The sequence below is a fragment of the Notolepis coatsorum genome (assembly GCF_963971535.1).
Source record: "Notolepis coatsorum genome assembly, chromosome: 9".
Taxonomy (NCBI): Eukaryota; Metazoa; Chordata; class Actinopteri; order Aulopiformes; family Paralepididae; genus Notolepis; species Notolepis coatsorum.
The window spans coordinates 35530647-35553897 of record NC_140173.1 but is presented as its reverse complement, the minus strand read 5'-3'; the positions used below and the strand labels follow the sequence as shown (position 1 = coordinate 35553897).

The 23251-nt window shown below is 45.5% G+C and overlaps 1 protein-coding gene across 1 annotated transcript in view; it reads left to right on the top strand.

Annotated features, from left to right (window-relative positions):
* LOC311234585 (tripartite motif-containing protein 72) overlaps nt 1-23251 on the top strand; it is a gene marked incomplete at both ends in the record, with an annotated part of 47509 nt that extends 24258 nt beyond the window's left edge. The window contains 5 exons of the mRNA XM_084321832.1: nt 12308-12403; nt 14930-15163; nt 20043-20065; nt 20157-20290; nt 22680-23251. Coding sequence (XP_084177958.1) covers nt 12308-12403; nt 14930-15163; nt 20043-20065; nt 20157-20290; nt 22680-23251 — 1059 coding nt within the window. The remainder of the gene's footprint in view (nt 1-12307; nt 12404-14929; nt 15164-20042; nt 20066-20156; nt 20291-22679) is intronic.

Below are 23251 nucleotides of genomic sequence, written 5' to 3'. Positions count from 1 at the left end.
GGTGACGAGTACCCTTCATCATCTGCTGCAGGTTGTATTGCGGCGACAAAACTATGCAAACGTTCTCAATATCTCTGTTGGGTGTTCTCAGACACTTTCCATGAACTTTCAGGATCAAACTGGTGAATTAATTTACATAAAACACAATACTGGTAAGGAGCTCAGCCAAAACACGTCCTCACATGGCGCTGCCTCCAATCCACCTACATTTTATTATGAAACATGACACACAAAATAATCGTTTTTAGCTTATTGTTTTCAAACAATATTTAATCCTATGATTTAGTCGCGTGCATCCCGTTATAATTGCGCTCCTGTTGGGTCGTTGGGTTGGGTCATTAGCCGTGGCTTCAGTGGATAACCCCGATCATCCCCCATCATTTAACTCATTGACTGCCTAAAACGAGTATACTCGTTTTATGTTTTTTTTTATTTAAATTATGACACTAAACAGTCCCCCGGACCTTCTGTATGGATTTTGTTAAACTGTGATGACGATCGAATCCCGATAGGTGGCAGTCTCGCCTACTGTGAAGTGTCACAAAACAAGCGACACTTTTGGACAATGACATCCTGAGTCGTTCCTATGTGACCAGTATAATCTTTAAACTGAACTCTGGAGGATAGCTGGCTCTACTTATAAAAAATGGAAATGAGCCTTTAATATCTGCAGACAAGGTGCCTGGTGTCTGTGAAAAGGGAGGAACCCTGGAGAATGTGGGCCTCTGCAGAGGGGAGAGAGAGCTGTAAGAGCTTAACCCTTTCAGACGAACAGGGGATTAAGGGTTGAGGGTTGAAAGACAGAGTCCGGGAACTAGTGGGGAGATCTTAAAAAAAAAAAGAAACTATATAACAATTAAATGTTTAAAATGTGTACAGTAAAAGTTTTCAAAATGGCATGCTTATAATTGACTGTCAGTAAAGAAAAATACTAAAAGAATAATGTGTAAAAAACTGTTTGTCTGGAGGGATCCTTAAGAGATACTATGGAGAGGAGGCCTCGTGCCCGGTACCATGTCACGTGATCCCCACAGACAAAGCAGTTGTCTGTTCTGAAGGAATAAGGGACTTTCTGTTACTTAAAAACCACTAGGTAACGAGAAGTAACGTTAGTACCAAGAAGGAGGAGCTCATACGAATTACGTATTGTACTCTGGTTTGCTAAACAAAAATGACAGCCTGTGACTTCACTGTGTTTAGACCAATGCGAATGAAGCGAGTCAAAACGACCGTTCACAGAAAAGCGAGGGCTTCCTAGCCCAGAGACACTTTGTAAGGAGCGGAGTGTGGATGTGAAGCGAGTCAAAACGACCGTTCACAGAAAAGCGAGGGCTTCCTAGCCCAGAGACACTTTGTAAGGAGCGGAGTGTGGATGTGAAGTGAGTCAAAACGACCGTTCACAGAAAAGCGAGGGCTTCCTAGCCCAGAGACACTGTTTGTAAGCGGAGTGTGGATGTGAAGCGAGTCAAAACGACCGTTCACAGAAAAGCGAGGGCTTCCTAGCCCAGAGACACTTTGTAAGGAGCGGAGTGTGGATGTGAAGCGAGTCAAAACGACCGTTCACAGAAAAGCGAGGGCTTCCTAGCCCAGAGACACTGTTTGTAAGCGGAGTGTGGATGTGAAGCGAGTCAAAACGACCGTTCACAGAAAAGCGAGGGCTTCCTAGCCCAGAGACACTGTTTGTAAGCGGAGTGTGGATGTGAAGCGAGTCAAAACGACCGTTCACAGAAAAGCGAGGGCTTCCTAGCCCAGAGACACTTTGTAAGGAGCGGAGTGTGGATGTGAAGCGAGTCAAAACGACCGTTCACAGAAAAGCGAGGGTTCCCTAGCCCAGAGACCCTGTTTGTAAGGAGAGACTGGATGTGAAGCACAGTCAAAATGGCCGTAGCCAGACGGAAGCTAACTAGAACTACATCGGCTAACAAGCCAGTGCTAACACCCATGAGCTGGCTCTAGCCAGACGGAAGACCCATGAGCTGGCTGTAGCCAGACGGAAGACCCATGAGCTGGCTCTAGCCAGACGGAAGACCCATGAGCTGGCTGTAGCCAGACGGAAGACCCATGAGCTGGCTCTAGCCAGACGGAAGACCCATGAGCTGGCCGTAGCCAGACGGAAGCTAACTAGCACTACATCGGCTAACAAGCCAGTGCTAACACCCATGAGCTAGCCAGACGGTGCGACCCATGAGCTGGCTAGACAGAAGCTAACTAGCACTACATCGGCTAACAAGCCAGTGCTAACACCCATGAGCTGGCTGTAGCCAGACGGAAGACCCATGAGCTGGCTCTAGCCAGACGGAAGACCCATGAGCTGGCTGTAGCCAGACGGAAGACCCATGAGCTGGCCGTAGCCAGACGGAAGCTAACTAGCACTACATCGGCTAACAAGCCAGTGCTAACACCCATGAGCTGGCTCTAGCCAGACGGAAGACCCATGAGCTGGCCGTAGCCAGACGGAAGCTAACTAGCTCGCCATCCGCCAACAAGCCAGGAGTGTACTGAATGCTAACTGGATGGCTACCTAGCCCGAGGCTACGTGACACGAAGCCAGACGGAAGCTAACTAGCTCACCATCGGCTAACAAACCAGTGCTAACACGATGTCTCACAATCATTCCCACATCATAGAGGAGGAATTACCCTCGGAGGAGGGATTGGGAGTGTTTATACCCGACCTGGGTCTGGACTACCCAGGAGAACGGGAGGAACGCCCTGAGTCCCCTGATACGTTTGCGGGAAGTGAGGAATTCACAGAACCAAGCGAATCCCTATATCCAGAGCTGCCGGCTGTACAGCAAGCAGTAATTGGCACAGAAGAGAAACCTTACTGCTGTGACCAGTGTGGAAAGAGCTTCAAGGCGAAGCGTTACCTTAAACTACACCACACGGTACACACAGAAGAGAAAGTAATTGGCACAGGAGAGAAACCTTACTGCTGTGACCAGTGTGGAAGGGCCTTCAAGACGAAGGCAGAACTTAAACAACACCACACGGTACACACAGAAGAGAAACCTTACTGCTGTGACCAGTGTGGAAAGAGCTTCAAGGCGAAGCGTTACCTTAAACTACACCACATGGTACACACAGGAGAGAAACCTTACTGCTGTGACCAGTGTGGAAAGAGCTTCAAGACGAAGCGTCACCTTAAACAACACCACATGGTACACACAGGAGAGAAACCTCACTGCTGTGACCAGTGTGGAAGGGCCTTCAAGACGAAGGCAGAACTTAAACAACACCACACGGTACACACAGAAGAGAAACCTTACTGCTGTGACCAGTGTGGAAAGAGCTTCAAGGCGAAGCGTTACCTTAAACTACACCACGTGGTACACACAGGAGAGAGACCTTACTGCTGTGACCAGTGTGGGAAGACCTTCAAGACGAAGAGGGAGCGTAAAGGTCACCACATGGTACACACAGGAGAGAAACCTTACTGCTGTGACCAGTGCGAAAAGACCTTCAAAACGAAGGAGAATCTTAGAAGTCACCACATGGTACACACACGAGAGAGACCCTACAGCTGTGACCAGTGTGGAAAGAGCTTCAAGGCGAAGCGTAACCTTACACTACACCACATGGTACACACACGAGAGAAACCATACTACTGTGACCAGTGTTACATGAGCTTCCGGAACCTGCAAGGGCTTAAGAGACACAGACGGCGGAGGCAGCCATGCAAGGTGCCAACCTGCTTAACGGGGGCAGTAAGGGGTGATGTGTCTCGCTCAAGAACACTGCGACGCACTATCAAAGACGAGTGTGGAAATGGAAGAAACCAAGAAGACGATGTAGTCATTCTTCCTCTTTATGAGGCGCCAGGCTCCACCTCAAAACGAGTATCTCCCTCCACTGACATAGAGGCGTTCAACTCTCTAGACGAGTACCTAAAGGCCAAAAACATAAATTACGAGCACTGTTCCATTTTCTATGGCTCAGAAGAGGAGAATGGCGACATTCAGATCAAGGATCAGAACCCGGGGCCACAGATGACACCCTCAGGTGAAACTGAGTCTGTGCCTGAACGAGATGGGGAGCTAAATACCTCTGAAACTGAACACAGTTCTGATTACTCAACATATTGAGTGATAGCTCAAGAGAAGCTAGCATAAGGAGACGCTAGCTCACCAAAGGGGCTTCAATGGCCCAAATGATGGAAAGAGAAGTAAGGACCCCCGGTCAAGATCCAGGGGATAAGATGGTGGAGAAACCAACCCCCGAGCAGCAAGCAGAGATGAGGGCAACAAAGGGAGAAATTACCTTCTGGGGCCCTGACACAAGTGACTCAAGCAAGTGCAAACTGCACTTGACATACCGCTCATCTGTCAAGAGGAAGAATATGTAGTGTTATTGTCATTTAGGAAGGAACATGACATAGAATACTAAATGCATTTTGTATATATTTTAAGTATAATATGTAAAGATGTCCGTCCTTGCTCTAAATCCAGAGTAAAGTAAAGTGAATTTGTAATCTATTTCATTCGGAAGGGATTTCCTGACAGCAACCATTTGGTGGGTTAGCACCCTACCAGCCATATCAGCTGCATGAGATGTACACTCACCAGCACCTATGGGTAAAAAATTGAGACTCTGCAAACTCTCATCAAGCTTAGCACCTTGACGCGGGGGGACAGAGCGAGCATCAGGGTCTCTGTATCCGACGGGCCTATCAGATTTGTGGGGACTTGGAAGCCTCAGCATACAGGACGCTGTGGTGCTTGGGCGGCCAAGTCACTGGTTTATAGGTCTGTCAAAACGGATTGGAGGTTCCGGGGCTAAGAACATAAGTTCAAGTGAGTTGGGCTTTATACTATTTAAATAGGTATCAAAAACCGAAAGAATATGAACCGAAATGACTGCTGTCGGGTGCCTCTGGAGTAGAATTAATTACAGATTTGAAAAAAACCCAACGTAGAAGATTCTACTCAAAGAAAGAATCACACTTAAAGTATATTTCTGTGATTGCGGTAAAAGTTTACTCACGACTAAAAAGTTACGTAATGTTTTCTTACAGTCAAAAAACGTAGAAGATTCTACTCAAAGAATGAATCACACTTAAAGTATATTTCTGTGATTGCGGTAAAAGTTTACTCACGACTAAAAAGTTACGTAATGTTTTCTTACAGTCAAAAAACGTAGAAGATTCTACTCAAAGAATGAATCACACTTAAAGTATATTTCTGTGATTGCGGTAAAAGTTTACTCACGACTAAAAAGTTACGTAATGTTTTCTTACAGTCAAAAAACGTAGAAGATTCTACTCAAAGAATGAATCACACTTAAAGTATATTTCTGTGATTGCGGTAAAAGTTTACTCACGACTAAAAAGTTACGTAATGTTTTCTTACAGTCAAAAAACGTAGAAGATTCTACTCAAAGAATGAATCACACTTAAAGTATATTTCTGTGATTGCGGTAAAAGTTTACTCACGACTAAAAAGTTACGTAATGTTTTCTTACAGTCAAAAAACGTAGAAGATTCTACTCAAAGAATGAATCACACTTAAAGTATATTTCTGTGATTGCGGTAAAAGTTTACTCACGACTAAAAAGTTACGTAATGTTTTCTTACAGTCAAAAAACGTAGAAGATTCTACTCAAAGAATGAATCACACTTAAAGTATATTTCTGTGATTGCGGTAAAAGTTTACTCACGACTAAAAAGTTACGTAATGTTTTCTTACAGTCAAAAAACGTAGAAGATTCTACTCAAAGAATGAATCACACTTAAAGTATATTTCTGTGATTGCGGTAAAAGTTTACTCACGACTAAAAAGTTACGTAATGTTTTCTTACAGTCAAAAAACGTAGAAGATTCTACTCAAAGAAAGAATCACACTTAAAGTATATTTCTGTGATTGCGGTAAAAGTTTACTCACGACTAAAAAGTTACATAATGTTTTCTTACAGTCAAAAAAACGTAGAAGATTCTACTCAAAGAAAGAATCACACTTAAAGTATATTTCTGTGATTGCGGTAAAAGTTTACTCACGACTAAAAAGTTACGTAATGTTTTCTTACAGTCGAAACCTAAGTAGAAAAAATAGGTACCAGGTCACCTGAACCAAAAGTAACCTAATGTTTACTTAAAATCAGAATAAGTCCTGCATAAGTCCTGCTACTGTGACGGAAGTGGAACCAGCGTAATAATACAGGCTGGTGTTATCAGCAGGAGCTGGGTCTATAAGAGGCTACATAGCCTGGATCTACAAGCTGGCTAACTAGCCAGAGCTAACACCAGACATAACAGTAACTAACTACCCAGTCTGGACCGAGACAAGCACAACACAGGGTCGATCCCCTGTGCAAGAAGGAAGTGGACGGAAGCAACAGTCCGAGAGGCCTGGGAACAATGTGCGCTGGTAAAGGGACAAAACCTGAATCAGTGCCACACTCTTAGTGCCACACTCTCTGGGTGGGAGTCAGCGGACGACGCAGCGGATGGCAAGAAGGAATATACTGACTCAGGTCAGAAATCGGAACTGGAGGAAGACCGGGATAGGTCAAGCTCCAGAGCATCCTCAGGGTCCTCATCTAGACCTCCCAGACCTCCCAGACCTCCCAGACCTCCCAGACCTCCCAGACCTCCTAGACCTCCCAGACCGGACAGAGAGACATCGGCCTGGACCCAGGTTACAGGGCGACGAGAGCCCTGAATGGACCTGAAAGAGAGAAAAGAAATGAGTCCTCTGTGGACTGTATCTGTGATGTCCTGCGAGGCCTACGGACAGGGTCACAAGACCAGGCCAACCACACTTCAATAGAGGACTGCTGCTACAATTCTCGGGGACCCGTGGGGGTCGCCCGAGAAGTGACAAATCAACCTACCTCAGACTATGGGAGAGATCCAAGAGTTCAGAGGGGGCGACCCCAAGACGACCAAGATGACCAAGATGACCAAGATGACCAAGATGACCAAGATGACCGAGACGACAACAGCCTGGGTGCATCGGCCGGGAACAACAGATGCAAGTCTTCCCGCCGGATACCAAGCAACAACGTGACCCCTATCCTGTCGAGCCGTCCAGCCAGGGAACAACAGATGCAAGTCTTCCCGCCGGCTACCAGGGTAACAAGGTATCTAGATGGCAGAGGGGGTGTGGAGAGTCACAGCCACGTGACCCCACAATCGCCATCTCGTCCCCCAGTACAGACGCTATTAAGACAATGGAAAATGACCGACCAGGATGACAGAGTGGGTGTAAAGTGTCACAAAACAAGCGACACTTTTGGACAATGACATCCTGAGTCGTTCCAATACAGCCCTATATACCTATTTTTCACATGTAATCATATGCTTTATTTTTCAATTATTCAATTAACGATGGACAAAGACCTCACAGGATGGCAGAGTGGGTGTGAAGTGTCACAAAACAAGCGACACTTTTGGACAATGACATCCTGAGTCGTTCCTATGTGACCAGTATAATCTTTAAACTGAACTCTGGAGGATAGCTGGCTCTACTTATAAAAAATGGAAATGAGCCTTTAATATCTGCAGACAAGGTGCCTGGTGTCTGTGAAAAGGGAGGAACCCTGGAGAATGTGGGCCTCTGCAGAGGGGAGAGAGAGCTGTAAGAGCTTAACCCTTTCAGACGAACAGGGGATTAAGGGTTGAGGGTTGAAAGACAGAGTCCGGGAACTAGTGGGGAGATCTTAAAAAAAAAAAGAAACTATATAACAATTAAATGTTTAAAATGTGTACAGTAAAAGTTTTCAAAATGGCATGCTTATAATTGACTGTCAGTAAAGAAAAATACTAAAAGAATAATGTGTAAAAAACTGTTTGTCTGGAGGGATCCTTAAGAGATACTATGGAGAGGAGGCCTCGTGCCCGGTACCATGTCACGTGATCCCCACAGACAAAGCAGTTGTCTGTTCTGAAGGAATAAGGGACTTTCTGTTACTTAAAAACCACTAGGTAACGAGAAGTAACGTTAGTACCAAGAAGGAGGAGCTCATACGAATTACGTATTGTACTCTGGTTTGCTAAACAAAAATGACAGCCTGTGACTTCACTGTGTTTAGACCAATCGGAAATATTGTAAGATGGATATAAAAGGGACGGTTGCCCTTTCAAGAGGCGGGATTTTTACACTGAGCTGGAGAGACTTTTTTGAGAGATGAGAAGAATGGTGCTCGACACTGGGCACAAGCCGTCCATGATGAGATGTTTTGTTCTGTGCTTATTTTAAACTGAATTGGGTGCTTTCCACTTCAGTATCTTTTTGTAACTAGCTTTTTCTAATTAAAATTACCTCTTTATAAATATGATTTGTATCCTTTCTTCTGACCAGACGACCGGGTAAGCATGAAATGTGTTTTGCATTGTAACTTCACCCCATGCATTTTTTGATTAATGATAAAAACTTTAGAAAGTGTGGCTTTATCAAGTAAAGTAAAAGGAGACATATGATTATGCATTAAGGACTAAAGGTGGATTCTGATAAACCTGGTTTTATCAAGTAAAGCCATATAGTGATAATACGTGTAACGGATTAGGGAAATGGACCTCCTCTGAATATAGAGAGTCCTTCCCAGTGCAAATAGAATAAAAATATACCCCGCAACTCCATTTAATCAACTGTATTACTGGAGGGGACGGGGGGTTCCTGTGTGTGAGCCGAGGTCTGCTGAGTTTAAGCCCTGAACGTTATAGACAAATTGAGTCCTAGATGTCTCACGCTTCGCGGGACGCTGCTTGAAGCTGGGATTCGGACTAAAGAGTTATGGGATAATCAATCTGACCTCGGTTTACGACCGGTGCTCAACACCTACCTTTTGAGTAAATATTTTAGCAAGAGGACGGCGCTTGATCAAGCAGCGGCTTCTTGTCTCGCTAGAAACGGCTCATACATGAGCTCATACTCATGTTCAGTCTATTCGCCCGGTATATTCGCGCTGACCCTTTGTACACAAGACAAGAGCTACTGGACATTGGTTCACATGTCAGATTACTGGATATTTCCATATTTTTCGGCACACCGGGTCTGTTTACATTGTCTCCCTGGACAAAGAGGCCTCGTACGTGGCGAAGGATCGGAAGCAGAAGCGGGGCCGCAGAGCTGGCGAGCGACTGAGTCTAGCTCTGGCTCCTCATAGTGTCGCTCTTCCCAGCCTGCTTCTTGCAAATTCGCTGGAGCACAACATGAACGAGGTACGTCTATGGATTACAAATACATGGGGGGGTCTTCTCCAACTCCAAATCTTTTGGGGAAATGGCCACTATTTACTAGGCTGGGGTTGGGCAGGAACGGATGTTTGTAGAAACAATATACCAGGGATCGGCAATAGGCGGCCCGCGGGCCGACATTGGCCCGCCAGCAATAATTTCTGGCCCGTCAGATTATTTTGAGAATATGATATTTATTTTACGCGCAGGAAATATTCACTCGGGACGCCAGGGTGTCTTTTATTGTGAAGCTGTATCTATCTACCGGTAGTCATCAATAGCACTATAGCCAATTGAAATGCTAGAAATGGTCACGTGGACTGGGAGAACCAATGGAATAGTCCCTAACGAACTTTCACTTCCGCGTTCGAGATGGAGCGAGTAACAAATGTGTTAAAAAACAAAACAAACATCTTTGGATAGGGAAATGCAACAGGGAAATATAACGCTTCTTTTAATAAACAGGAGCCATACTTAAAATACGGGTTTATTGCAACAGGTCGGTGATTCTTGCGTGCCGAGCCGACGTCCTCTCTGCATAATATGTGGCGACAACAACAACGAGGAAATGGTTGTTATTACAACTGTGTTAAAGTTGGCAGATAAAGTAGCTGCATTCAACACCAATCTGGAATTGGAGGGCGGCGAGTGGATATGTGACATGTTTCAAACATTAGCAGGGATTTTGGAGGACTGAACAACAAACAAGGTATGGTGAGTCGTGTTTTCATGCATTCTGTCTTCTGATCTGTTCATCACCCGCCGCGGTGATCTGCAACAGCTGATCTGCTGTTCATGAATGAATGAATGAAAACTTTATTTAACAGATTGCAGAATGGGTACAATACAGTACGGCGCAATACACACAATTGTTAAGGGGATCTGCAACAGCTGAGAGCTGTTCATGAATGAATGGATGAGTGAGAACTTTGTTTGGCGGATTGCAGAGTGGGTGCAGTGCAGTGCGGCGCAGTGCACACGGTTGTTGGGGGGATGCAGACCAGAGAAAAACGTTTGTCTTTTTTCAATATCAGTATATTAAATTAGCCATTGTTTTTGATCCTGGCCCGCGAAGCAACGGCTTGGGGAAAATCTGGCCCGTGGGCAAATCTAATTGGCGACCCCTGCAATATACTATATACCTGTTGGGAGTATAAATATAAGCATTTCAAATGAGCCATAGTATGTCTCCATAGCTATAATATAGAATATACGATGGGTCTATAAACATTGATAAAACAGATATTAACTCATTCACCGCCGTCCACGTATATATACGTGTTTGTCCGCCAATCGAATAACGCCAACCACGTTACGTTATTGGATTGTTATTTATTTTATTCGCTATTTCCATTCATAAATCACCCAGGAAGGCTGTGTGACCATATGGAAGGACTCTGAAATCGCAAAAGTACAATACCGCTGCCTGGTGGTATGCGGCCGATGTTGCACTCCATTTGAGACTCTGTGTATCTCTCTGTGCGTCGTTGAAAGTCATCCGGGTGAAGTTTTCTAGTAACGTGGATCAATATTTTCACCCGATCGCATTGAATAGTTTTCGGGACCCCGATTCATTATGCTGTGGGGGGTTATGTCGTGGCCCAAATGGACATACAATCTAGCAGATGGCAATCAAATAATTGGAATATTCTTTTTGTAATCTCACCGGCCACAGGTAAGAGCAATTTAACGTCAATTTCAGCTTGGTTGTGCATTGTTTTCATAGCCATCGCCCTGATCTGCGTATGCTGTTGTACTAACGAATGCCGTTATTGACAATCAATTAATCAGAAACGACCCCCCCACCTTTCATGCATGCATGATGGAACATAATATACCGATCATATGCATTTGAATTTTTTATTGTAGCGTGTATAGGGACGAAATGCCAATGGATTAAGTATAATAATTATGCATTGAGCCCTATTACTAGCCTCCCAGGAATTACCCTAGACCATTCTAAAACCATACTTATATTCACCACAGTATAAAACGGGAATGTATGGATGGAAAAAATATTCCTTTTTCACATCTTGAACGATAGATACTCGATGTCAAATGGGCCATAGTATTGCATATATAGCTATAATATTTAAATAGTTATAATAGCCCTGCAAACAAGGTGAGCGACTCCATAGGTTTAATGCATTGGCAGCACATAGTCATATCCCGTTCCCAACATGGCGGTCAATGAGTTAAAGATGGGAAAACAGCGTGGCAGTCAATGAGTTAAGTGATATATTTTAATTACAGATACCCCAGTAATAACATTACAATTTTATTAAATAAAATTAGACCTAAATGGGTAACACTCACTAGAACACCACACACTGCTTAAAGGAGAACACTACACAAGGGTTAAAGGAGAACACCACACAAGGGTTAAAGGAGAACACCACACAATGGTTAAAGGAGAACACCACACAGGGGTTAAAGGAGAACACCACACAAAGGTTAAAGGAGAACACCACACAAGGGTTAAAGGAGAACACCACACAAGCGTTAAAGGACAACACCACACAAGGGTTAAAGGAGAACACCACACAAGGGTTAAAGGAGAACACCACACAAGGGTTAAAGGAGAACACCACACAAGGGTTAAAGGAGAACACCACACAAAGGTTAAAGGAGAACACCACACAAGGGTTAAAGGAGAACACCACACAAGGGTTAAAGAGAACACCACACAAGGGTTAAAGAAGAACACCACACAAGGGTTAAAGGAGAACACCACACAGGGTTAAAGGAGAACACCACACAAGGGTTAAAGGAGAACACCACACAAGGGTTAAAGGAGAACACCACACAAGGGTTAAAGGAGAACACCACACAAGGGTTAAAGGAGAACACCACACAAGGGTTAAAGGAGAACACCACACAAGGGTTAAAGGAGAACACCACACAGGGTTAAAGGAGAACACCACACAAGGGTTAAAGGAGAACACCACACAAAGGTTAAAGGAGAACACCACACAAGGGTTAAAGAGAACACCACACAAAGGTTAAAGGAGAACACCACACAAGGGTTAAAGGAGAACACCACACAAGGGTTAAAGAGAACACCACACAAAGGTTAAAGGAGAACACCACACAAGGGTTAAAATGTCTCTCGTTTGTCTTCTGTGTTTGTCTCTAGGACATGCTGGAGACCAGTATGAGACAACTCCTGGAGAGGAGGAGTGAGGCAGAGCACGCCATCAAGGACCTGGAGTCTCTCTACACACAGACGATGGTAAATACAATATATCAGGAGGTTTTATTTGCCCTGAACTAAACACACATAGGTGTGTTTTAAACCTCTGTCTATCATTCTGCCCTGAGATTTATTACTGGTGACAGATATGATGCCCACCAGTGTGTCCTTTATGATAGATATGATACCCACCACTGTGTCCTTTATGATAGGATATGATACCCACCACTGTGTCCTTTATGATAGGATATGATACCCACCACTGTGTCCTTTATGATAGATATGATACCCACCACTGTGTCCTTTATGATAGATATTATACCCACCACTGTGTCCTTTATGATAGATATTATACCCACCACTGTGTCCTTTATGATAGGATATGATACCCACCACTGTGTCCTTTATGATAGATATTATACCCACCACTGTGTCCTTTATGATAGATATTATACCCACCACTGTGTCCTTTATGATAGATATTATACCCACCACTGTGTCCTTTATGATAGGATATGATGCCCACCAGTGTGTCCTTTATGATAGATATTATACCCACCACTGTGTCCTTTATGATAGATATTATACCCACCACTGTGTCCTTTATGATAGATATGATACCCACCACTGTGTCCTTTATGATAGATATTATACCCACCACTGTGTCCTTTATGATAGATATTATACCCACCACTGTGTCCTTTATGATAGATATTATACCCACCACTGTGTCCTTTATGATAGATATTATACCCACCACTGTGTCCTTTATGATAGATATTATACCCACCACTGTGTCCTTTATGATAGATATTATACCCACCACTGTGTCCTTTATGATAGATATTATATCCACCACTGTGTCCTTTATGATAGATATTATACCCACCACTGTGTCCTTTATGATAGATATTATATCCACCACTGTGTCCTTTATGACAGGATATGATTTATGAAAAGGTTGGATGGCCTTCTCTGGTTGAAAGGCGTAACTATCATTGGCATTTGTTTAATTTGAAAGCCCTTATAGGTAAACGTCCCTCTTGCATCACATCACTGTTGGAATGGAATCTTGGAATCTATTCTACACGTTCAAATGACTGGCTGGTTCTTAGGGTTCCTCCGGTTTGCTCTGAAATAGGAAAAACTACTTTTTCCTTTGATGCTTCCAACACCTGGAATGTCCTCCAACTGACTCTGAAGGTTCTTCCTTCTGCATTTAAAAGTATGATCTCCGACCACTGTGTGTCGACTTGTAACTGACTTAGCTGATTTTCTTTTATTGTTTATTCTTATTTATTGGGCCTATATGTATGAATCTACTGATAACTGTGTCTTGTTTTGTAAGCTCGTCGTCACTGTAAATGAGTTGAAATAAAGGTTTGAAATTCAAAATGAAATCAAAGAGAAAAGGCACAGCGCGTGTCACCGTACTGTACTGTACATCCTGCGACAACATCCTCATCTCTCACGGCCCGCGCACGAGTACACGCGCGTGGCCGGGCACACCAAGTCCGACTTCAGAGCGGGCGAAAGTGCACGGAGGAAGGCACATTTACATTGGAACAGCTGTAAATGCCTAGTCTATATGCGAAGTCAGTCCCCGTTTGACGATTTTTTTAAGATTTCCAGTTCCAGTGTTCTATTGTCCATTTTGCATGAATAACCAGTTATTATATAATTAATTAGAATGTTAGAATTCATTTTAGAATGATGATCAGTGTGACTGTACTCCTGAAAAAGTATAGTATGGTTTATTTGTATTGGGAAAGATACAGACACATTAGCTGGTTGAACAACATCTATGTGTGGTAATAATATTTGAAAGATGTTGAGTGTACTTCTGTGAAAATGCGCGTAGCGCACGCCTCTGAATCCAACCAAAGCGAACATGATCGCTTCCAACCTGCGAGTCGCGTGCCCGCACGCGGCCAGTGGTGGGCACAGCTACGTCCGTTAACATGGGAGCGAAAGTGAAGCGCTGGTCGCCCCGCCCGCCTGCCTTCGTGCGCGGCTGGTGTGTCTGGGCTGTAAGGCTGTTTCCCCGAAGCCTCTTTTTGGGATTCAAACTTCGTCAGGGTTTTTCGAACGAACGTTTGAACCTTCGTTATATTAAAAAAAAATATTATTATTATTATTATAATTTTCTTTAATTATTATTATTAATAAATATCCTCAAACTAAATCCTCAATTTGAATAAAGTGATTAATATGATTAAATTAGTATTTTTTTGTTTTATTAAATCAACTTTCTTTAATGAATATAACTCAGCAGTTTTTTTAATACTATAATATTAGTGTAGCCTAATCTTTATCTGCAACTGTGAAGGAAAACCCCATTGGTTTAAACAGAATGAATAGACACATAAAAAAAAAAAAAAATAAAAAAAAAAATATATATATATAAAAAAATTATATATATTTTGTTTATTAAAAATAAAAAATTCGAATGTTGATTTAGAATTCGAATGCCAACGTAACGATCGAACGTTCCAACGTTCGGGCTCAGCCTTACTGGGCTGTCAGGGGGCTCAGAACAGATGAGTTGTCCTCCATGTGTTCCAGGAGTCTGCTGCAGACTACAGAGAGAGGATCTCAGATAAATACAGCAGGATCCGGGTGGTGCTGGAGGGAGACGAGCGCCTGATGCTGCAGATGGTGGAGGCGGAGGAGGCCTACATGACGGACTGGCTGGAGGCGCAGAGGAGCCTGAGGGAGGCTCACATCAGAGAGATAGACCAGCTGAGGGCCTCCAGCAGAGCTCTGCTGCAGGAGAGCAACGACCTGCGCTTCCTACAGGCACTGTCTGTCTGTCTGTCTGTCTGTCTGTCTGTCTGTCTGTCTGTCTGTCTGTCTGTCTGTCTGTCTGTCTGTCTGTCTGTCTGTCTGTCTGTCTGTCTGTCTGTCTGTCTGTCTGTCTGTCTGTCTGTCTGTCTGTCTGTCTGTCTGTCTGTCTGTCTGTCTGTCTGTCTGTCTGTCTGTCTGTCTGTCTGTCTGTCTGTCTGTCTGTCTGTCTGTCTGTCTGTCTGTCTGTCTGTCTGTCTGTCTGTCTGTCTGTCTGTCTGTCTGTCTGTCTGTCTGTCTGTCTGTCTGTCTGTCTGTCTGTCTGTCTGTCTGTCTGTCTGTCTGTCTGTCTGTCTGTCTGTCTGTCTGTCTGTCTGTCTGTCTGTCTGTCTGTCTGTCTGTCTGTCTGTCTGTCTGTCTGTCTGTCTGTCTGTCTGTCTGTCTGTCTGTCTGTCTGTCTGTCTGTCTGTCTGTCTGTCTGTCTGTCTGTCTGTCTGTCTGTCTGTCTGTCTGTCTGTCTGTCTGTCTGTCTGTCTGTCTGTCTGTCTGTCTGTCTGTCTGTCTGTCTGTCTGTCTGTCTGTCTGTCTGTCTGTCTGTCTGTCTGTCTGTCTGTCTGTCTGTCTGTCTGTCTGTCTGTCTGTCTGTCTGTCTGTCTGTCTGTCTGTCTGTCTGTCTGTCTGTCTGTCTGTCTGTCTGTCTGTCTGTCTGTCTGTCTGTCTGTCTGTCTGTCTGTCTGTCTGTCTGTCTGTCTGTCTGTCTGTCTGTCTGTCTGTCTGTCTGTCTGTCTGTCTGTCTGTCTGTCTGTCTGTCTGTCTGTCTGTCTGTCTGTCTGTCTGTCTGTCTGTCTGTCTGTCTGTCTGTCTGTCTGTCTGTCTGTCTGTCTGTCTGTCTGTCTGTCTGTCTGTCTGTCTGTCTGTCTGTCTGTCTGTCTGTCTGTCTGTCTGTCTGTCTGTCTGTCTGTCTGTCTGTCTGTCTGTCTGTCTGTCTGTCTGTCTGTCTGTCTGTCTGTCTGTCTGTCTGTCTGTCTGTCTGTCTGTCTGTCTGTCTGTCTGTCTGTCTGTCTGTCTGTCTGTCTGTCTGTCTGTCTGTCTGTCTGTCTGTCTGTCTGTCTGTCTGTCTGTCTGTCTGTCTGTCTGTCTGTCTGTCTGTCTGTCTGTCTGTCTGTCTGTCTGTCTGTCTGTCTGTCTGTCTGTCTGTCTGTCTGTCTGTCTGTCTGTCTGTCTGTCTGTCTGTCTGTCTGTCTGTCTGTCTGTCTGTCTGTCTGTCTGTCTGTCTGTCTGTCTGTCTGTCTGTCTGTCTGTCTGTCTGTCTGTCTGTCTGTCTGTCTGTCTGTCTGTCTGTCTGTCTGTCTGTCTGTCTGTCTGTCTGTCTGTCTGTCTGTCTGTCTGTCTGTCTGTCTGTCTGTCTGTCTGTCTGTCTGTCTGTCTGTCTGTCTGTCTGTCTGTCTGTCTGTCTGTCTGTCTGTCTGTCTGTCTGTCTGTCTGTCTGTCTGTCTGTCTGTCTGTCTGTCTGTCTGTCTGTCTGTCTGTCTGTCTGTCTGTCTGTCTGTCTGTCTGTCTGTCTGTCTGTCTGTCTGTCTGTCTGTCTGTCTGTCTGTCTGTCTGTCTGTCTGTCTGTCTGTCTGTCTGTCTGTCTGTCTGTCTGTCTGTCTGTCTGTCTGTCTGTCTGTCTGTCTGTCTGTCTGTCTGTCTGTCTGTCTGTCTGTCTGTCTGTCTGTCTGTCTGTCTGTCTGTCTGTCTGTCTGTCTGTCTGTCTGTCTGTCTGTCTGTCTGTCTGTCTGTCTGTCTGTCTGTCTGTCTGTCTGTCTGTCTGTCTGTCTGTCTGTCTGTCTGTCTGTCTGTCTGTCTGTCTGTCTGTCTGTCTGTCTGTCTGTCTGTCTGTCTGTCTGTCTGTCTGTCTGTCTGTCTGTCTGTCTGTCTGTCTGTCTGTCTGTCTGTCTGTCTGTCTGTCTGTCTGTCTGTCTGTCTGTCTGTCTGTCTGTCTGTCTGTCTGTCTGTCTGTCTGTCTGTCTGTCTGTCTGTCTGTCTGTCTGTCTGTCTGTCTGTCTGTCTGTCTGTCTGTCTGTCTGTCTGTCTGTCTGTCTGTCTGTCTGTCTGTCTGTCTGTCTGTCTGTCTGTCTGTCTGTCTGTCTGTCTGTCTGTCTGTCTGTCTGTCTGTCTGTCTGTCTGTCTGTCTGTCTGTCTGTCTGTCTGTCTGTCTGTCTGTCTGTCTGTCTGTCTGTCTGTCTGTCTGTCTGTCTGTCTGTCTGTCTGTCTGTCTGTCTGTCTGTCTGTCTGTCTGTCTGTCTGTCTGTCTGTCTGTCTGTCTGTCTGTCTGTCTGTCTGTCTGTCTGTCTGTCTGTCTGTCTGTCTGTCTGTCTGTCTGTCTGTCTGTCTGTCTGTCTGTCTGTCTGTCTGTCTGTCTGTCTGTCTGTCTGTCTGTCTGTCTGTCTGTCTGTCTGTCTGTCTGTCTGTCTGTCTGTCTGTCTGTCTGTCTGTCTGTCTGTCTGTCTGTCTGTCTGTCTGTCTGTCTGTCTGTCTGTCTGTCTGTCTGTCTGTCTGTCTGTCTGTCTGTCTGTCTGTCTGTCTGTCTGTCTGTCTGTCTGTCTGTCTGTCTGTCTGTCTGTCTGTCTGTCTGTCTGTCTGTCTGTCTGTCTGTCTGTCTGTCTGTCTGTCTGTCTGTCTGTCTGTCTGTCTGTCTGTCTGTCTGTCTGTCTGTCTGTCTGTCTGTCTGTCTGTCTGTCTGTCTGTCTGTCTGTCTGTCTGTCTGTCTGTCTGTCTGTCTGTCTGTCTGTCTGTCTGTCTGTCTGTCTGTCTGTCTGTCTGTCTGTCTGTCTGTCTGTCTGTCTGTCTGTCTGTCTGTCTGTCTGTCTGTCTGTCTGTCTGTCTGTCTGTCTGTCTGTCTGTCTGTCTGTCTGTCTGTCTGTCTGTCTGTCTGTCTGTCTGTCTGTCTGTCTGTCTGTCTGTCTGTCTGTCTGTCTGTCTGTCTGTCTGTCTGTCTGTCTGTCTGTCTGTCTGTCTGTCTGTCTGTCTGTCTGTCTGTCTGTCTGTCTGTCTGTCTGTCTGTCTGTCTGTCTGTCTGTCTGTCTGTCTGTCTGTCTGTCTGTCTGTCTGTCTGTCTGTCTGTCTGTCTGTCTGTCTGTCTGTCTGTCTGTCTGTCTGTCTGTCTGTCTGTCTGTCTGTCTGTCTGTCTGTCTGTCTGTCTGTCTGTCTGTCTGTCTGTCTGTCTGTCTGTCTGTCTGTCTGTCTGTCTGTCTGTCTGTCTGTCTGTCTGTCTGTCTGTCTGTCTGTCTGTCTGTCTGTCTGTCTGTCTGTCTGTCTGTCTGTCTGTCTGTCTGTCTGTCTGTCTGTCTGTCTGTCTGTCTGTCTGTCTGTCTGTCTGTCTGTCTGTCTGTCTGTCTGTCTGTCTGTCTGTCTGTCTGTCTGTCTGTCTGTCTGTCTGTCTGTCTGTCTGTCTGTCTGTCTGTCTGTCTGTCTGTCTGTCTGTCTGTCTGTCTGTCTGTCTGTCTGTCTGTCTGTCTGTCTGTCTGTCTGTCTGTCTGTCTGTCTGTCTGTCTGTCTGTCTGTCTGTCTGTCTGTCTGTCTGTCTGTCTGTCTGTCTGTCTGTCTGTCTGTCTGTCTGTCTGTCTGTCTGTCTGTCTGTCTGTCTGTCTGTCTGTCTGTCTGTCTGTCTGTCTGTCTGTCTGTCTGTCTGTCTGTCTGTCTGTCTGTCTGTCTGTCTGTCTGTCTGTCTGTCTGTCTGTCTGTCTGTCTGTCTGTCTGTCTGTCTGTCTGTCTGTCTGTCTGTCTGTCTGTCTGTCTGTCTGTCTGTCTGTCTGTCTGTCTGTCTGTCTGTCTGTCTGTCTGTCTGTCTGTCTGTCTGTCTGTCTGTCTGTCTGTCTGTCTGTCTGTCTGTCTGTCTGTCTGTCTGTCTGTCTGTCTGTCTGTCTGTCTGTCTGTCTGTCTGTCTGTCTGTCTGTCTGTCTGTCTGTCTGTCTGTCTGTCTGTCTGTCTGTCTGTCTGTCTGTCTGTCTGTCTGTCTGTCTGTCTGTCTGTCTGTCTGTCTGTCTGTCTGTCTGTCTGTCTGTCTGTCTGTCTGTCTGTCTGTCTGTCTGTCTGTCTGTCTGTCTGTCTGTCTGTCTGTCTGTCTGTCTGTCTGTCTGTCTGTCTGTCTGTCTGTCTGTCTGTCTGTCTGTCTGTCTGTCTGTCTGTCTGTCTGTCTGTCTGTCTGTCTGTCTGTCTGTCTGTCTGTCTGTCTGTCTGTCTGTCTGTCTCCGTCCGTCCGTCCGTCCGTCCGTCCGTCCGTTTTGTCCCAATGGCTGCCAGTTATACCACTGGCCAGCATGGCTTACTACCATAGTATATTCATACCTGTTTTATACCCATTTATACCTGTACCACTGTATATAGCATAAATATACTGTTCATACATTAGTTTAGCATATACCCTGTAATTGCTTTGTTATAGCTTGTTATATACATATATCACATTTAATAATCACTTGTATATTGTTGTAACAATTGTCTATTGTTAATGGACTTTACTGTTTCATTTGCACATTCGTTGGATGCCAACTTATTTTTGTTGTGCTGTACTTGTGCTGTATGATGACAATACACATGGGGCGACAGTGGTCCGGAGGTTCCCGGTTCTATTCCCGCTCCTCCCGGGCAGCGTGTTGATGTGTCCTTGAGCAAGACACTTAACCCCTAATTGCTCCCGATGAGCAGGTTGGCACCTTGCATGGTTGCCTCCGCCGTCGGTGTGTGAATGTGTGTGTGTGAATGTGTGAGTGAATGTGTGTGTGAATGTGTGTGTGAATGTGTGTGTGAATGTGTGTGTGAAGGTGTGTGTGAATGTGTGTGTGAATGTGCCATTTGCCAATACATTTAAATCGAATCGAATCTAAAATGTTGCTTTGTCTTTCTCTAACAGCAAATCACAGCTCAAGGCCTTGCGTGAGTACAGTATATTCACCAGTCGGCAGTTCAAAAAAAATTTATTCACAACTGATGGGATAGATTGAATGGTTTACATTGTGTGCGACAGCAAACCCGTGGAGCTGCCGGCGGTCAGGGAGGTGGACAAGGAGCTCTGCGCCCCCGAGAGGATGAGGACCGTGGAGCGCCTGGTGGACGACCTGTCTCACGCCCTGTGCCAACACTTCCCAAGGGTTTGGTCATGTTAGTAGAGTGGCATGTTGAGAGGGATGAGGACGGTGAGGTTGAGAGGGATGAGGATGAGAGGATGAGGACGGTGAGGTTGAGAGGATGAGAGGACGAGAGGATGATGACGGTGAGGTTGAGAGGATGATGATGGTGAGGTTGAGAGGATGAGGATGAGGACGGTGAGGTTGAGAGGATGATGATGGTGAGGTTGAGAGGATGAGGATGGTGAGGTTGAGAGGATGAGGATGGTGAGGTTGAGAGGATGAGGATGGTGAGGTTGAGAGGATGAGGATGAGAGGATGAGGACGGTGAGGTTGAGAGGATGAGGATGGTGAGGTTGAGAGGATGAGGATGGTGAGGTTGAGAGGATGAGGATGGTGAGGTTGAGAGGATGAGGATGAGAGGATGAGGACGGTGAGGTTGAGAGGATGAGGATGGTGAGGTTGAGAGGATGAGGACGGTGAGGATGAGAGGATGAGGATGAGGATGGTGAGGTTGAGAGGATGAGGAGGGTGAGGTTGAGAGGATGAGGATGGTGAGGTTGAGATGATGAGGAGGGTGAGGTTGAGAGGATGAGGATGGTGAGGTTGAGAGGATGAGGACGGTGAGGTTGAGAGGATGAGGATGGTGAGGATGAGAGGATGAGGATGAGAGGATGGTGAGGTTGAGAGAATGCGGACGGGTAGGTGGGGTAGGAGGGGAAACTGTACATTGGAGGGGGTTGGGTTTGGACATTTACAGGGGCTGTCGGTAGTGTGATAGTAAATGGTTAACCTAAAGGGTTAACCTTCTGTAGTGTGTAGGGCTGACCCCTATTAGTCGACTAATCGGTTGAAAGGAGCCGTAGTTGACTGCCAACCTCTTAGTCGAATACAAAAAAAATTTAACGATTTTTTATAAAAAAAAAAAAAAATCATTCTTTCCAAAAGAAAAGAGGCCTAGATGCGTGGCTAACGCTAATGGCACGCATAGCAGAGGCTAACTGCCTACGAAAACAGACACAGAGGCACTGAAAGAGGATTTCACCCATCTAATGAACACACTAGACTAGACAAATATCAAGATGTATCCATCAGTGGACCAATTGCATGCTTTTGCAGAGGACAAGAAGCCTTCCGTCGACTCCTTCAGACATTAAGCACCCCCCACAGCCCAAATGGAATGATAAAAAAAAAATATATATATATATAATAATAATATATATATATTTTTTTGTCGACTAATAGTCGACTAACGGCAAAAAATATATATATATATAATAATAATATATATATATTTTTTTGTCGACTAATAGTCGACTAACGGCAAATTTTGGCCAATCATAGTCGACTATCCAAATCCTTAGTCGGGGACAGCCCTAGTAGTGTGGCAGGGAAAGGGTTAAAATAACACTCAACACTACAGTATATCAAATACTATGCAGAGTAGCTGTTGTCTGTGGCTGGTAGATCTCTGCTATACACTGTGGAATAAAGATCCCAGTAATGTTCCAACACGTGCTGTCCCATTATTGTTATTCCCCCCACACCTCTCCAAACTGTCTACCCTCCCCCATTCATCCTCCTTTTGTCTCTCACCTGATACCACCACCTCCAAACCAATACCTGGCCTACTCACAATCCCTTTCTCTCTACTATAAAGACCTAGGTTTTACTGGATTCTAGAGCTCTTTGGAGGGATACTAAGTGTTGGAGCCATATTGCTTATTATTTAAATGTTTTCTTTTTAATCCATCATGTGTTGATATTTAGATTTAAACTTATTCTATATTCTATATTGTGTATATATTTATAATGAAACAGAATCATTTTGGTTATTTGGAATGATTGCTCCCCCTGGTATGGAAATGGTAGGCCTAATGGTTCGCTGATTAATGATAATTATCAGCTGGTAATTATCAGGTGTTAAAGTGGATGTATACCGGGAACAAGGGCAGTTTTGATTTGGAAAAGACGGGGCAATCATACAGTTTTTCAACCACACACCACCACCACAACCACACCACAAGCACGTTAATATTCGCAGTTTGGTTTGTAGTATATATATGTTCATTCGCTTTTGTTTTGGAGTTGTGCATCCTATGTTTGGAGATCGATGGGATCGCAATTAAACAACATCTGAACTTGATACGACTCAACTGAATTAATTGTTTTGCTGGAAAAGGTGCGTCTGAAAAGTTTTACCCCGTTATGATCGCGGCTGATGACGTTTTGGGATTTGCCGATACACACTAGGCCTTATCACTCCTGGAGTCATCCAGCATTGGCAATAACTCTCGACCTATTTGTACTTGATACTCTGTTTGAGCTTAATAAACCTGTGTTTACTAAGTCCACATCCGACTGGGTACATCCTTACTCATGGTAAATTCTCCCTCCACTGCTGTGTGTTACTGTATTTGCAGATCTGAGCCCGCTCACACTGCACTCCCAGACCGCCCACCCGCAGCTGCAGGTCTCTCTGGACGGCAGGCAGGTGTCGTGGAGCAGGCAGCCTGCGGCGGAGCCCCCGGCCGCTCAGCGCTACGACTCGCAGTACAGCGTCCTGGCCCAGGAGCAGCTCCCCGCCGGCCCACACTACTGGGAGGTCATCGTGCAGGACAAGCCCTACTGGCTGATCGGCGTGACGGCGGGGCCGGCGGCCGGGGAAGACCGCCGGCCCTCCGACCTCGGCGTGGATAAGACCTCCTGGTGTATCTACCACGGGGACGGACAGTACCTGGCGTGCCACGACGCCCAGGAGGAGGTGCTGTCCGTCGGGGTGGCGCGGGTGAGGAAGCTGGGCGTGCTGGCGGACCTGCGGAAGAGGGAGCTGTTGTTCTACGACGCGGACACCATGAGCCTCCTTCACAGTGTCTCCGTGCCCCCGTGTTCGCAGCCCCTCTACCCCATGTTCAACCCCTGTATCGATGTGAAGGGGCTGAACAGGCAGCCGCTCACTCTGTTCTGCCTAAGAGACACTCAGACTGGGCTGTAA